Source organism: Grammomys surdaster, unplaced genomic scaffold (assembly GCF_004785775.1).
Source record: "Grammomys surdaster isolate TR1022 unplaced genomic scaffold, NIH_TR_1.0 322, whole genome shotgun sequence".
In the NCBI taxonomy this organism is placed as follows: domain Eukaryota; kingdom Metazoa; phylum Chordata; class Mammalia; order Rodentia; family Muridae; genus Grammomys; species Grammomys surdaster.
Window position 1 is genome coordinate 900,984 of NW_021604741.1, and position 17,133 is coordinate 918,116.

At 45.1% G+C, this 17,133-nt stretch overlaps 1 protein-coding gene across 3 annotated transcripts in view; it reads right to left on the bottom strand.

Moving 5' to 3' along the window:
• Positions 1 to 17,133, bottom strand: part of Stab2 (stabilin 2) — a 172,966-nt gene that overhangs the window by 137,265 nt on the left and 18,568 nt on the right. For all 3 annotated transcript variants that reach the window (XR_003712742.1, XR_003712743.1, XM_028778048.1), the window contains exons 4-7: positions 9,781 to 9,866; positions 8,742 to 8,811; positions 3,192 to 3,287; positions 323 to 448 (exon numbers count right to left, since the gene is read on the bottom strand). Coding sequence is in view for 1 of the 3 variants with exons in the window: in XM_028778048.1 (XP_028633881.1) it covers positions 323 to 448; positions 3,192 to 3,287; positions 8,742 to 8,811; positions 9,781 to 9,866 (378 nt within the window). In the remaining 2 variants the exon portion in view is untranslated. The remainder of the gene's footprint in view (positions 1 to 322; positions 449 to 3,191; positions 3,288 to 8,741; positions 8,812 to 9,780; positions 9,867 to 17,133) is intronic.

Genomic DNA, 17,133 nt, shown 5'->3' on the forward strand with positions numbered 1-17,133 from the left:
GAGAGAGAGAGAGAGAGAGAGAGAGAGAGAGAGAGAGAGAGAGAGAGGCATCACCAGAGAACTGTGGCTCACATGCATCACAGACACAAGGGCAGTTCGGTGCGTAGTGTTCAGAAACACGCTTTCATTCCATCTGACCACCCTGTTCCTTTGAACTGATTCACAAATGAACGCCAGAAATTGTAGTTGTGCATACTGTGCTGATGTCATCTCTACGTGCGCTTGATAACAGAAGGGGGTCTGCATGCTTCCAAGACTAAACTTCCGACTACAGAATTTTGTATATCACACAGAAACACAAACAGGGTGGGGCTCCACTCACGCTTGCAGTTCTGGCCATCCCCTTCGTAACTGGGAAGGCATTTGCATTGGAGTTTTGTTTCATCTTTGCTGGAAGGTGAGCATCTGGAGTTTTCTGGGCAGAGCAAGGTTGCACACTCGGGGATGGCTGCACAAGAAGTTTATTGAAGTTCTCCCATTAGTAGGATGACTGGTTATGAAAGTCTTTTATTAAAAAGTTTTAAGGTTTGTAGAAATAATTATTGAAATATAGCACATATAAAATAAAAATTAATTGTAATTGGGTTTTGTTTTGATTTTGAGAAAGGATCTTGTGGCACCAACTCAGGCTGGCTTTAAACTTGCTATGAAGTCTTAGGTCTCTCACTGAACCCGGAGCTAGGCTTGTGGCCAGTAAGCCCCTGCTATCCTCCTGTCTTTGGGTCCTACAGTGCTGGGGTTCTATATGCACAAGCCACACCGGGTTCAGGGTATTTGATCAGGTCTTTGTGCTGATACAACAAGTACTCTGAGATGCTGAGTCCTCTCCGCAGCCCTGGAACTTACTTTTAACCACAACGTCCACTAAAAGGGCAGCTATGCAAAGATACTGTGTCATGGAAAAAATGTAGCCCGACCTCATATGAAATTATGAAATTATGAAATTATAAACTGACCAGGATAGCAGGTTTGTTTTCTTTTTCGAGACAGGGTTTCTCTGTGTAGCCCTGGATGTCCTGGAACTCACTCTGTAGACCAGGCTAGCCTCAAACTCTCGAACTCAGAAATCTGCCTGCCTCTGCCTCCCAAGTGCTGGGACTAAAGGCGTGCGCCACCATTGCCCGGCAGGATAGCAGGTTTTATGGCATTGGACAGATGTATCTTTCCAGTCTCCGTGTTTCTCCCAACAATATAAATAATCCAAAAGTAGCAGCTCATGGCTTTGATATGGTACCCTGCTTTATGGCTTGAGAACCATAATGTTAAATCATTGAGGTTTATATTTATTTCATATAGAAGTTGGCATTAACTTAACCAGTTTAGGATCTACCAAAATTTATTTATCCAAGTTCAACATTCAAGTTATTTCCAGCTTGTTTTTGCTTGGAAATGCTATGCCATGGATTTATTGGTCTATAAGTTCTTACCTAACCCTTCTCAGCCCTCTCCCTTTTCAGGGTGAATTCCTAGAAGTGGGGCCACAGCACCACCCCATAAGCCTGTATTACAGTGTAGTAGGTGCCTCCCCCCTAGTTGGTAGGAATCCACACCTTTACTGTCATCCCTATTTGTGATAGTCATAATCCATTTGCAAGTGGAGGAATAGAATGGGTGAGAAATCAAAACCAAACAAAAGCACCTTCCAGAGCTGCCACCTGACTTCCGCCTGGCTTTGTGCGTGTTAGCGCAGTTACTTGTGGATTCTTGCTTTGTGGTTATTGCTGTGTGTCATGTCTGATTCTGGGCATTAGCTACTCCTAAGTCTATTTTTTAGAAATAGCTCTGACATTAATAATAAAAGTGCACCTGCCACGAGAATTGCATTTTTGGGGGGGTCCCAGTCTTTGTTTCACTTGGAAGCAAATTTGACAGTCCTTCCGTGGGAAGCTTTTTGGACCGGATTCCTGTCTTACTGAGGAGGTCTGTTCACAGGTCTACTGGGCAGTGATAGGTGACTTAGGGTGGACGGAAGCTAGCTGAGACCACAGGGAGGACGCCCAACCACCTGGGGTAGTGTGAGCTGGTGGTTTTCAGGGCTGTGTCCTCTGCAGAGAAAACAGAGGCTGGCTGGTCTATGTACTTGCCACAGTACATACACACCTTGGGCTCCCAATACAATGAGTCTGTCCTAGGTGGAATCTAAACCGTTCTAATTTTTTTTATTCCATCGGAGACTTTAATACAGAGGATTGGTTAAGTGAGCTTAGTGTCATGGGCTAAATATGACCATTTTGATTATTTTAAATACCATCTCAGCTTCTAATTTACTCTGTGGGAACTGCTTTGCCATTGGCTGAGTTAAGACTGACTGAAGGGGTGTTTCTCTTTTCTAGAAAGAATTAAGGTTTGCCAATAGAGGGCGCTAGCACTACAGTGTAGCAGGCAGGAGCAGCTGTGGGCTGCGGGGAGAGCGCTCAGTGGGGTTGCTTTTGCAGTTGCCGCTGTCCACAGGGCTCAGTGGGAGGTCTGGCCCAGCAGTGCAGCCCGAGTGCACTGTCCTCATCTTTTATGGTCAGCTCTCCTCATTTCACTCATGCCTGCTCTTCATCTTCTAACCTGACCTAGTGTCGTACACTGTAAATAATTTCCCAGAGATACCAATGCTTTGGCCCTCACTTCTATTTGTCATTTCTGGGCCCTTGAGTAAGCCACATGGCTTTAGAAACTCTGCTGTCTGTATTTGTTAATGAGTTTTTTTTTTTTTTTTTTTTGGTTTTTTGAGACAGGGTTTCTCTGTGTAGCCCTGGCTGTCCTGGAAATCACTCTGTAGACCAGGCTGGCCTCGAACTCAGAAATCCGCCTGCCTCTGCCTCCCAAGTGCTGGGATTAAAGGCGTGCGCCACCACTGCCCGGCTTTGTTAATGAGTTTTTATAACTGATACTTTGTCTCCTTTAAGGCCCTTCTCAGGCTCCCGGCCTGAATACTTCCCATCACACCCTGCCCTTCAGGCTGCCTCCTGCTCAGTCTCCCTATGGCACAGCTCTTGTTTACTACCCACTGCTTCACTCCTCCCCACTTTCTCTTCTCTTTAGATCTTCTTACAATCTTTGCCTAGTTTTTGTCTCCCTCTTACAAAACATTTGACAGTCCATCACCCCCAGTGGAGCCCCAGTAACAAACAGGAAAGAAAAACACATCCCAGCAACATCTCTTTGGTCTGGTATAGCAGTGAAGAAACACAGTCACTTACGCTTGTCACACCTGGGTCCCCTGTATGCAGACAAGCACTCACAAGTCCCGTCACCATTCATTCCGCTGTTGCATACACCGTGGACACAATTGCACACTGTCGGCAGAAAATGAGGGTTAGTCATCATCTGATAGGGATGCTCCTAAAGATCCTGGAAGGGTAACAGTCTCAGACAGCCCTTCTGAGTCTCTCTCTCTCTCTCTCTCTCTCTCTCTCTCTCTCTCTCTCTCTCTCTCTCTCTGGCGGAGGGAACTCCCAGGGATCCTATCTGAGTTAGGATTTTCAGTGTGTAAGGTAACCAAGGGTTCCTAAGCTCACTGAGCATTAAGTAAGGAAATGCATCTAGAGCTTGCTTGGCGTTATCATGGGCACTGGGGTTCTGTTTTCTACTGAGCTGTTTGCTATGCCTTTGGGTAGCCTGACAGCAGAACTGACTTAGTGTCTTTGTATGACGAGAAGAGCTCTCCCCCGTCCCCAACTCTGTCCCCGTTGGTGGTTGATATCTCTGTAAGGAAATTGTCTTGTATGTTGAAGGCAGTGCAAAGATTTGAAATATAACACAACAGGGCTCAGAAAGACTATGCCCTAGTTTCTGCTCAAAATAGATGGCTTCTCAGCCCAGTGACAGGTCATGGATGACAAATGAAGGGCCTTTCATATAAATGGTCAATGCTTCCACACCCAGCTGGTGGCTTATCTGTCACACAGTTCACTAGCCAGCCAGCCAGCAGCATACTGAAGCCAAGACTCCCAAAAAGCACAGCGTATGAGGTTTTGGTTGCCGCTGTAACAAACCATCCTGAAAAAGAGCCAGACATGGTCCAAATGCATTCCATGGTGCTGGAGGACAAAATGCCCCATTAGATTAAAATCAAAGTTGCAGTAAAGCTGTTCTAGAAGAATCCCATGTTTCTAGATTCATGACCCTTTTCTCCACTTTCCTGTGAAGTACCAAGTTCTTCTCATGCTGCTGTCTCTATGGTTACCTGCTCCACCCACACTGGACCCACCTTGGCAATCAGAGCAATCTCTTTATGTCAAACCAACTGGTCAGCAGCCCTAATTTTGCCCACAGCCTTATTCCCCTCTTTCATGTAATATAACATGCTCAAAGGTTCCAGGATTAGGACATGGGTCTTTGGAGGAAGGGGGTGGGGCTTATTGTTCTGCTTACCTTATGTTTGGTGCATGTGGGTACATTTCATATAAGCTCAGATGAGTCCCTACTATTAAGAGGTACTTGTTTAACAAAAAATATTAGAAACTCATGAGTTATTAAGTTTAATGTTTTCTAAACACATAAAATTGCATCAAACAGTCTTCTTCGTGTGCAGCTCCTTGGTGGACATCCCGTTCAGTGCCTCCTTGACCCTATCCCAGTTCAGGTCCTGTCCAGGCTTTGTCTAGACTGTTGCTGCAGTGTCCTGGGGCACTGTCTCCAGTTTGTTGCCAGCCCATCCACTCTTGTATTTTACACATTTGATTTCTAAGTGTATAGGGTGACTCCTGTTTGTTCCCTTCCATCTTTGTAATGTAGCCAGTAAGTTGCTATGCTCAAAATATCGTAGTAGTCAAGTTTCTAACCTCAAAGAGCTCATGGAGCAATGGTAGAAGGAAACTGCCAAGGGTGGGCACAGGCTTCATGAAGACCACTCCAGGGGGAAGGAGCAGGTTCATTCTGTACTTACTCACCCCTCATCCTTCACACATGCACCCTGTGCATCCTCATGTACCCAGTGTCCTGCGCTCATGCACCTGTGTGTCCTGCGCTCATGCACTTGTGTGTCCTGCATTATGCACCTGTGTGTCCTGCGCTCATGCACCTGTGTGTCCTGCGCTCATGCACCTGTGTGTCCTGTGGTCATGCACCTATGTGTCCTGCATCATGCACCTGTGTGTCCTGTATCATGCACCTGTGTGTCCTGCACTCATGCACCTATGAGTCCTGCGCTCATGCACCTGTGTGTCCTCAGACACCATTGGCTTCTCTGCATCCCTTTGGTGTGGCAGGTGAGGTCCTCCACATCCTTCAAGGACAGCTCACTTCTATGGTGCCATCCCAGGAGTCCCAAAGCAGACTCTTTGCTCCTTTGGGCTCCAGCAGGGATGGAGAGAAATGCTAAAAGGTAAACTCTGCCAACACCTTGACTCTGAACTTTCAGCTTTCAGAAAAGTTGCCCAGTTTGAGCTGCCTTGTTACATCGGCCCTGAAAAGCTCATATGATGACTTACCTTGATTGAGTCATTTCTTTTCTTGTGAAATTCTGCCTCTGAGGTATGTCCCTTTCTCTCCTTGCCCAAGGCTGGACCTGTGCTTGCCTTTACTGGTCACTTGTTCTCTCAGGCAGTTTTAGGTTTAATGTGACATGAGACAGGTCACATTATTAGTTTCACTGTACCAATGGGAAAATAGGAGCTAACTAGTCATTGCTAACTAGTAATTGCTAACTAGTCATTGCTTGCTCAAAGAACAGGAGAATTTAATAGAATAGATGCCAGTCAATTCAATTAAACAATATGCACCTAGTTTCTGCCCAGCATTAGGCACGAGGCATGCGAACACAGGTGACTAGTGATATCTCATTTTAAGGAGGTCACAGAGAAGCAGAGAAGCCAGACCCTTGGGACAAGGTGATGGCTAGTGTTCTGTACTTCCTTGTAGCCAATGGAAGATGGTGAGAACATGGGGTGGGGGTCTAAGGGGAAGACTAAATGGTCCCACATGCTAGCCACAGCTGTACTTGTTAAGATTGCTCTCCAGGCTGGCTGTGTGCTGTGAGCCCCAACAGCTCTGGCATCAGCCTCCTGCTGTGTGCCATCATTCTGCACTGCCAGGCACAGGCAGCCTCTGAAGCTTGCATTGCAGGACTGCCAGCCACTGCCAAGAATGTGTCCTGGGGAAGGAGAAGCAAGGGGCCACGGGAGTCCCAGCTGGCCACCTAAAGCCCTTGGTGCAATGTGAAAACCTCTAGAGAAATGTGAAACTTGGGTAGTGTGACTTTTAAAGTAGCAAAAACTTTGGACATTTCAGTCACAGAGATGATGCATGGCCCCTGTGTGACATGCCCAGAGCTTCTCTCTCTCCTGTGTCCTTATAGAATCCTATAAAGGCCATGCACAGCACAGCACAATATTTATTCATATTTCAGGCTCCTTGGGGACAGTGACCTCATCAATCACTCAGAGAAGCTCATCGCCTGTTTAGTGTCTAATGCATGGTGCATGCTCACCAGGAGTCAGACACCTCGGTTAAACCCCCTGCCTCTGTAATAGTCATACAGGCTTGTGTTAGCTCCTGATATTAGCTCAAAGAGGCATACTTAGGACTTGAGATTGTGGGTGGGAAACCTTTTTGCACCCTGACAGGCATAGTAGGTGTTACCAACAATATGTGAATGTGGGTTGATTAAGGGGGTTACATAGAGAAAGTGAGTTTTAAGTAAGAAATGCACAGAGAACATGTTTTACACATTTATCGAGTTGCAGTTAGCAACCCGGGAGCAAGAGCTCTGCCAGGTCTAAACCTTGGCTTTAACCCTTTTATCTGTTATCTCATGAAACTGTGCTTCTGGGTCAGGAGAGTGTTTCTGGGGTCATTCATTCATTCATTCATTCACACACACATTTGTTCATCTGGCTAACAGCAGCTGTGTTTCCCAGACAGTCAATACTATACAAGCTACTAGAGAGAAAGTACAATGAACTCTTGTCTTCAACAATCCCGTGGATGGAACCTGAGAATATTATCCTGAGTGAGGAAACCCAGTCCCCAAAAGGACATGCATAGTATGTACTCACTGATAAGTGGATATTAGCCTTAAAATACAGGATACTCATGCTACACCTCAGAGACCCAAAGAAGCTAAACAAACAAGAAGGGAGACCCAAGTGAGGATGCTTGAATCTCACTTAGAAGGGGGAATAAAATAGTCTTAGGAGGCAGAGGGAGGGAGAGAAGCAGTTGGGAGAGGGAATGGGAGGGGGATGGGGTGGTTCAGCATCGGGTGTGGGAAAGGACAGGAGAGATGACTAAATGGTCATGAAAATGAATGGAAATCTACAATTGATGGGGGTGAGGAGGCAGGAGGCATCTCCAGGGTGTGACGGAGACTTAGGATAGAAGAGGCTCCAAAGAATCAATGAGGGTGACATTAGCTGTGACTCACAGAATTGGGGAAATGGAACCTGAAGAGGCCACCTCCTGTCAGGAACCCCAGCAGAGCAATAAGGACACCAACCCATCCACAAAACTTTTGACTCAAAATTTATCCTGTCTAGAAGAAATGCAAGAACGGGGGATGGAGCAGAGACTGAGGGAATAACCAATCAATAACTCGGCCAACTTGAGACCCAGCCCATGGGCAAGCACCAATCCACCACACTATTAATGATACTCTGTTATGTTTGCACACAGGAGCATGCTGTCCTATGAGAGGTTCCACCCAGCAGCTGACTCAAACAGATGCAGACACTCACAGTCAAACAGTGGATGGAGCTTGGGGACTCTTGGAAGAATAGGAAGAAGAGTTGAGGCCCTAAGGGAATAGGAACTCCATAGGAAGTCAAACAGAGTCAACTATCCTGGACCCTTGGGGCTATTAGAGACTGAACCACCAAACAAAGAACATACATGAGATGGACCTAGGTTTCCCCCGTACATATGTAGCAGATGTGCAGCTTGGTCTTCATGTAGGTCCTAAACAACTAGAGCTGAGGCTATCCCAGAAGCTGTTGTCTGTCTGTGGAATATGAGCTTCTAGCTGGGCTGCCTTGTCTGGCCTCAGTGGGAGAGGAAGTGTCTAGCCTCACAGAGACTTGATGTGCCAGGGTGGAGGGATACCATGGGGGTCCCCAACCACTCAGAGGAGAAGGGGAGGTGGGCATGGGGGGAAAGGATTGTGGGAAGGGGTGACCAGGAGGGCAGCGAGCAGGATGTAAAGTGAATAAGTAAAAACAAATAAACAAACAAAACAGGAACAACGACAAAACAACTCCGTGGATCAGAATGACGATGCCGTCTTCCCTCTGCTGCAGCTGAAATGCATTATGGAACATGGCAAAGAACTTATGGGGCTGAATGTCTATATGTGTTTATAGATTTTTCTTGAAAAACAAAACCAAAACCCAAAAACACCTGCTAGATATACCATATAGCTCAGCTATACCACTCCCAGGCATAGTCCCAAAGGACTCTATGTCCTACCACAGAGACACTTGCACATCTGTGTTTACTGCAGCTCTGCTTTCTATAGCGAGGAAGTGGAACCATCCTAGCCATCCACCAACACATGGATGGATAAATAAAATGTGGTGCATACACACTTTCTGCCCCCAAACTGAGTCACACCAACCTTCTCTCTCACTAAAGCTCTGGTTTCATGTTCTTTGTTACAGCAATGAAAAGCTAAAAGACACCCAGTGTCTTAAAATAACACAAATCCATACATTTCTAGAGGCTGGAAATCTAAAACTGCTGTTAAGAGTCAAAGTAACCATCTCTGGGCAGTTAAAACCCTCCCAAGGCTTTAAGTGAACCAAAATCAGACTCACCTGCTGAACAATTGGGCCCAAAAACGTTCTCAGCAGCACAGGCTTCACAGGCTGTTCCACGAAAGCCTGCCTGCAAAACACAGGCGGTGACATCAGACCCAAAGTCATCCCAGGTGACTCCTATGCTACCTGGAAAGCCTCCGGGCAACTCACTGACCATCTGGCCAGTGCTTGCTTCTCAAATATGTCTTTCCTCTGGGCATTTCTTTGAGGCCCACTGAACACATTAATTTTGTTTTATATCTTATTTAATTAATTTTTAAAAAATATATCTTGACCAGTTTTCCTTTTTCCACTCCTTCCAGTCCCCACTCCCTAACTTCCCCTACCCCACAGATCCACTGCTCCTCTGTGGTCCCAAGAGCAGGCTAAAGAGTCAGAGACACCCCCACTCCCACTGTTAGTGGTCCCACAGAAACACCGAGGTAGTCTATATTTTTTAAAATTTTTCTTTGGCTAAGGGTCTAGAGCCCTATAGGGGAGAGCTGTCTGTCGACCCAAGGATATAAACAGACAGTAACAGCCTACAGCCACACCACAGTTTCACCTAAGGATGAAACAAAACCACTTCCAGTTCTGTTGTGGAGGCAGTTGAACTTGATTCCTGTCAGAAGGACCTGTGTTTAATTCTTCTACAGTTTGAAATTGACAAGAGTCCCTTTTGTTAGATACAGAATTTCTTCAATGGCCACATGCCCCTGGTTGGCCCAGGGTGGGGAGCACAGTCCTAAAGGTAGTCTAGTGGTGGAGATGACTACTAACAACAGTAAGAAGTGACAACCTTATACCCTTATACGTATTCATAAGATAGCTTTAGATATGTGACCCCATTTTGTGTCTTCAAAGAGGGTCATTCCGTAGCTCTTTCTTCAGGTTTTACAGGTGGGTGGAAGAGTGAGAGATGATTTTGTTGAACATCGAGAGTTCATCTTTCAACACTGTACTCTTAGAGGCTTCTCCTTGTGTGAGCTTGTAATGAAGGGACATCAACAGTTAGGGAGGGGCGGCATTTCAGGGTGGAGCAGTTCTCTGAACTTACTTGGCAGGAGCATCTTCCCGTTCCATCCATGCCCTCAGCACAAACGCCCTTGCCACCACACGGTGCCCTTGCTCCTCCTGGGCATTCTGGAACAATCAAACAGGCCACATCAATCCATCCATCTAGACTGAGCAAATGCATACTACAAGATACAGTCAGCTACTTAGTGTGTTAGTTGCCAGAGACAAAATCCATCAAAGGCCCTAGTGGTCTGATCACAAGCTGGAGGCCAGCCTGGACTACCCAGTGAGCTCAAGACCATCATGAGTTAATAGCAAGGTCCTGTCTTGAAAGACTAAGGTCAGGAGGGGTAGCTTTTTGGTAGAGCACGTACAGAGGTGGGGGGACTTCAGGGGGACTGGGATTTGAACTTGGGGGCAGCAAGAGTGGGGCTTATGAGGTGGAGTGGGTTGGTGACTTGACCCATTCCGTGATATACTTTTTTAATAATTTTATTTTTGTTAGTTTTATGTGCATTGGTGTTTTGCCTCCATGTCTGACTGTGTAAGGCTGTCAGATCCCCTGGAACTGGAGCCATAGACAGTTGTGAGCTACAATGTGGGTGCTGAAAGTCGAATCCATATCCTCCAAAAGATCAGCCAGTGCTCTTAACCACTGAGCAATCTCTTTAGTACTGATGTAAGGTGAGCAAAGGACGTCAGATTTCACCCAGAGCCGGTTGCAAACAAGTGTGCATTTTGGATTTCTGTTGAACTAGAGCTACGCCCCATCTTCACTAGAGGATTTTCCAGTCAGTCAACAAACATTCTACCAATAATTGTATACATACTGAGGCAGAGGGATATTTATCAAGGAATCCAGTTGGGACAATGTCCCAACCAGACAGAATTTAAAATGGAAGCAAGTAACAAATGTTAAAGGTATGATTACCCTGAGGATGAATTTCCTCTCCTGTTATGTGTTGTTTGGTCTACACTGTGTGCATGTGTGTATGCATATATGTGTGTGTGGGTCTGTGTGTGTGCGCGCGCGCGTGCGCGTGTGTGCACTTGAGCTATGTTGACATGGGTTTAATATCAGTTGGGTAAGTTTTCACTATCTGTCCTCAAAAGGAACTTCGAGGTATGTCTGATTAAGATCCTGGGTTATTCTTCTAAGACTTGCTATAAAAGGCTGACATTAGCCCCTGGCTTCCTTTCTGTGGGTTTCCCTGCTTTTGTAGATTGTGGACCAAAATAGCCCACGAGGGCAGAAGGAGCAGAGACAGGGGTTTGGAAGCCCTGTGAGGACATAGGTGAATGACCACACTGGGACTAGCTATCAGGATGCAGATCAACTTTACTTACAGAGTTTGGGGGGACTGAGGGTGGGAACACCCAGGATGGCCAAAGGTCATTGGGTGAGGGCTTAGGGCACTGAAATGCCTCATTAGCATGGGGAAGAATTTCAGGAATCTCAGGTGCTAGCTGAACAGGTTTTATCAGGAGAAAGGAAATTGATCCTGTAATCTAATTGAGGCTATGTGACATTTCTCAGGTAGAGGTGTATGTCAGGGCTTAAAATTCCCCAGACAAGATCAGAGAAGGAGAAGCCCTGCTAATGAAGGGAGCCTCCATTACATGCTGAGCCCCAAAAGGTTATCTGGTCAATGTTAGACTTTGACCTTAATCAGCAGTTTTCCCACACCTATCTCCCTGTGTGATCTCTTTCCCACTTGAGTTCCTGCCATGGTACAATAGAGTCCCCTGCCAGCACTATGCCTCAACTCCAGATCTGCCAGCTAAATAAGCTTCTCTTTATAAAGTTAGGCTGCCTCAGGTGCTTTGTTATAGCAACAAAACCAGGTGGGTTCCTAGGCCAGGGCATAACTATTCAGACCATAGAAGCATTTCTTAGATAAGGTGACTTCTAAGCACAGAGGAAGGCTGTTCTCTGAATGACACTGGGGGCTCTCTCAGTTGGTCCCTTAAGAGATGGCTGGCAATTTGCAGATACAGTGGGGGCTGAGACTTGACTTGTCCAATGTGCAGGTGTTTTTTCCTATTAAAAATATAAGTGGCTGACACCACCATAAGTGGCACCTGATAATATTTGCATCATTTTTTGTTAGTTAGTTAGTTAGTTTGTTTTCCAAGACGGGGTCTCACTGTGTATCTCTGGCTGTCCCGGAACTCACTATGTAGACCAGGCTGGCCTTGGACTTTAGACGGCTGCTTCTGCCTTCTGAGTGCTGGCATTAAAAGCGTGCACATTTTGAATCTGCTTTCTACAATTATGGCAAAGCCAGTCTTCAAAGATGCGCAGATACTCTAGAGGTCTGCTGCTCTGTATGCTACCATGATGAACCCTCATCAAGCAACCAGATAGGCACAGGATCAACACACAGATGACAGAGGTATTTACAAGGTGAGGAGACCAGAAGTCATCATAGTCATGGCTACCTTGATAATCACTTTTGAGAATGAGATATTGGTATGAGAAGTTCTCAAGTGGAACTCATTTTGGTAGCATTAGTATTGCCTCTCTCCCCAAAGAAAAACTGAAAGAAGGAAGCAAGGAAGGAAGGGAGGGAGGAAGGAAGAAAAAAAATTGTGGTCTGGGCTGTTCAGCAACTAGCAGCATGAGGGGATTGAGAAGGCTGGGCCTGCCTGGCAGTTGGAATCTTCTGCATTTGAGTCCCAGATTGGGCTTTGCTGGCCATGTGCCTTTCTTCCCTCAGCACAACCCATGTCTCTGAGATTCCCCTTGGCTGGGTGTTCCTGGGGCTGGAAAGCTAGGTGACAGTAAACACAAGTTCCTTCAACTCCAAGCGGATATTCTGACATTTTCTTTCTTTAGGATTGGTATGGTAAATGGTTAATGACACTCAGGAAATAACTGAGAAAAGGAAAAATAATAAATGAGAAGGAGCACACAGACCTGTCTCTGTGGGGAGGAGAGGGTTTGGTGTCAGCCTGAGGCGGGTGCGGCTTTACAAGCCAGCTGAGGACTTGTCTTAAGAAGCCTGGCGCCCACAGCTCCCCCTACTGGATACTTTGAGAATTTATTCCAAATAGCCTACTTTTGAGAGGACAGATGGGTTTCCATCTGGCTTCAATGGACAGGGATGGCCAGATGATAAATGGAAGGCCTTGCTAAAACTTTTAACCTTTGCCCAAGAAGATCAGCTGACGGTGAAGTTGGAGGGGAAGAGAGAGGGGCAGAGAGTTATTAAGCAGGTACCAGGAAAGCTCTTGTGTGTGTGTGTGTGTGTGTGTGTGTGTACATGCATCAGATCCATTCTAAATTGCATAAAGCCCCTCCTAGTCTGGGATAAGCCCATGTCTCTCCAAAACGACTAAGACAGAGCTAAGGATGCAAGAGAGTCATCAGAGGCAAAGCCTGCAAGGAGAACTTAAGAAATACAAGCATCGTGCCTGGTGCGGTGCCTGCCACCAAGCTTAATGACCTCAGTTTGACTCCCAGAACCAAGCTGGTGGGAGCACACCCTCACAGAAGCAGGAGGAAGGGATGGGATAGGGGCTTCTGGAGGGAGAAATGGGGAAAGGGGATAACATCTGACATGTAAATAAATAAAATATCCAATAAAAAATTAAAAAAAAAAACAAAACAAAACAGGCAAGCAGTATAGACAAAAAGAAACCCAGAGAAAATTCTGGATATGCCAAGAGAACATGAGTGAGCTGTGTGACAATGTCAAGGGGGAAGGAGAAAAGACAGTGAAATTTAGAATCAGCATTTCCCAAGCCTGACGGAGAAGCTGGACATCCAGCTCCTAGCATGCAAAGAACCCTGAAGAAAGGCAACACGATGAAAATCACACGCCACCACAAACTTAAAATCGATGACAAAAACATCTCACAAGCAGGCAAAGCCAACATGTAGTGACAACAGAGTCCGGTTACCATGACAACAGCTCCGTGGTTGGACTCTATTCCCCCTAGACAACAGTGGCTCATTTATCTTTAAAGTACTAGAACAGAAACAACCTGAAATGCCACCTAAAACAACAATATCCGTAAAGAATAATGACATAATGAAGATTTTTTCAGACATATAAAAGCCGAAAGAGAAATGTAATTAATTGGCCAGGAAGAAGCAAAATGAGAACAGATAGAGATCTAGAGTCCTACAGAGGAATGGAAAATGCTGGGCATTGCCGATACGAGCTTAAAAAATGGCAGATTAAGGCCAAATCACTAGTGCTGCACTGGTGGCTTACGGCACACTGTAGTAAAGTGCAGGGAACTAGATCAGCAGGCCTGGGATGCAGAGATGGAACCGCGTGTACGCGGTGCTGTGGATGTCTGTGCATGGGTGATGTAATCTGACGTGAAGGCTGACTGCAGGAAATGCAAGTGTTTCTATCTACACAGAAGCAAATGCCGGACCCCTAAATAAACAGCACAGCAAGCTGGTCGATAAAACGATGAAGTAGGACTATATAGAGTAGTTAAAAGGGAGACAGAGGAGGAGACAGAGCAACAGAGCAGCTGCACACAACAGAAAGCACAGCAGACAGTGGGTATAAGCCTGTCACATCAGGTATAAATGGAGTTCGTTGGACAAGTAGATTTCAGAGTAGGACATTTGGACAAGGGATAAGAAAGATCGTTTTACAATGTTATGATGCCAACTCATCAAAAGAATATAAATCATAATTTTAATGAACCTGACAATAGTCATAGTAAATGAAAGAAAACCTCATAAAACTTCAAGAAGAAATTGTTAAATCCAGACTCACAGATTTCAACACTTTTCTTCAATAATTGGTGGAGTGGTCATCAAATCTTTAAGTTTACAGAATTCTTGAACAGCCCTGTCAATCCACTTGACCTGCTTGACACAGAGCATTGCCTAAGGACTGCTGATCACTTTAGTCTTTTTTTTTTTTTAAAGAACAAAAGAAACATTTTCCAAGAGAGATGATATTTTGGGATTTTTTTAGGCTCAGGGTTCTAAAGCAACTCTTCACAAACTTGGAGAGACTGAAATCATATTGATTGCTTTCTGACCACAAGTGAAATAAAATGGCGTATAGAAGCAAGATAACACCAATTAAATCCTAACATTACGTTATGGGAGACGTGCACAAACAGACCCTGTATGGAAAGGCAAAGGTTCTGGAGTAACCAAAACGACTCTGAGAGAGTCTGAGTTGGAGGACATACACTACTCAGTTTCCATGAGGCAGGGGAGTAACTGAGAGTAATTTGCTCCTTAGTCAGATAAATCCTGATTGCGTGGTAGTGGTGAAGGGCTGGACATGCCCAACTGAGTCCAGAAGAGAAACACACATATGGTTAACTGTTTTCTAGACTCTCCACAAAGCAGTACAATACACAAAAAAAATCTTTTGTAGAAAAATTGCTGGAGCTGGGTGTGATAGCATCAGGGTGGATTTAGGAGGATCAGGAGCTCCAGGTGATTCTCAGCTACACACTGAGTTTGAGGTCAACCTTGCTTATGTGATATCCTGTGCAGGCAGGCAGGCAGGCAGATATGCAGGCAGGCAGGCATGTATGCACACAGAGCCAAAAACCAAAAAACATCTCCCACAAATGTTGCTGAAATTATTGGAAATGAGCTTTGATCCATATCTTTGCCCAGACATAAATATAATGACCTAAATATGAAACATAAAACTGTGAAGATTCTAGAAGAAATTCTGTGCAGCGTGAGGTGATTCAAAGATTCCTAGGCAAGATACAAGGAATACTGCTTGTAGAAGAAACCCCCTCCCCTGGCCTCACCTTGCAAAGGTGGTGTTTAAAAGGCACAAAGGGAGACATGGGCCATGAGGAAATACCTGTGAATCACAAATCCAATGAACAGCCTGTGTCTAATATATTAAAAGAACTCTCCAAATGTAATGACAGAGAAAACCTGACCCCAAAGGTGTGCAAATAGGTACAAGAGCCCGATGTCTGAGACAGTCTCACCGGACATGTCACTCCATTCCAGCAAGCCTCTGTGTAAGCAATAACATTTGTAAATGCACCGGTAGCCAAGAATGGGTTTGAATCTCAATTATTTGGTGAGCTGATGTCCTTATAGGATTCTATCCATCCAGGAAGGCAGATAAGAGGCAGATTGTTATAGGCAGATGCCTATTTAATCTTTGTGTCTAGACAGTAAAAACTCTGATGCCCTCTAACAGCGAGCACTGGTGAGAATTATCTACGATCTAGGAAATGTTGAAAAGTTAGTCTTAAAATACTACTACCTATCTGTAGCTCTACAAAAGGGAGACGGATTAAGGATTATCATTAGTTAATGACCAAGTCTCAGGTCACCAACTCCAGGTCTGACTTGTGACTTCCTGTGAGCATCTATGAACTTAGGGGTCTGCTCCAACAGACTCGATGTTCTCTCTGCAACGAGCCTTGACAAGTGTGTTTGCCGAGTGGGGACATTTTGATTTATTTTAGAGAAAGTTGTTTGGATAGATGAGGATGTTATAAAAAAAGAAATAAGCACATTCAAGTTGCAAATTAAAATAACAAACATGTGTATTCAATACTTCTTAAAATGGTTAAGGAAATAAAAAATAATTATAACTGCTTTAATGATGGACCCCCAACAAACAAAACCCTCATACACTGTTGAAAAACAAGAAACAAACAGAAAAACCCATCAAAATGGTAGGAGGGTGGAAAGGCAGCTGAGAGGTTAGGGTGCCTGATATCAAATATCATGGTCTCAAATTCAATTGCTGTGACCCACGTGCTGGAAGGAGAAAACCTACTCCCCCCAAAATTGACCTCTGACTTCCCCATACATGCCACAGCACACATGTGCTGACACAGAACAACAACAACAACAATACTAAATAAATAAATAAAAAAAATAAAAATTAAAAAAAGAAAAATGATCCGCTACTTTAGAAAGTGGTTTGAAAGTTTTTATTTTTATTTATTTTTTTTATATATCATCCTAGGCTAGAAATAACCCCAAATGTCTTTGGTTTAGTGAGTAAACTGTGGGCAGCCACAGAATGGAGCACCGTGAAGAATCATGGGGAGCGAGTGACTGCTCAACTGCTAGATTTGCAGCATGGATCTGGGAAGCATTGTGTTAAATGAAAGAAGCCAGGCTTGTCCTGGGGGAAGGCTCGGGGTAGAGCACCCCCTGTGCAATCGTGAGGACTTGGAGTTGGATTCTCAGACCACAATAAACCTGGACTGCAGAACATGCACCTGCGATCCCAGCTCTCCTACAGTGAAATGGGAGGCAGAGGAAGGCGAATGCTCAGAAGCCGGGGGCCAGCTATCCCTTAAGTCACCTATGACGGAGTGGTGTGTGCAGCAGCGCACAAGAGACTTTTAAAAAAGGTGAAAGGCAGAGATTGCTGTTAAGGTGGTCCTGATTTGCTCATGCCCATACCTGTGC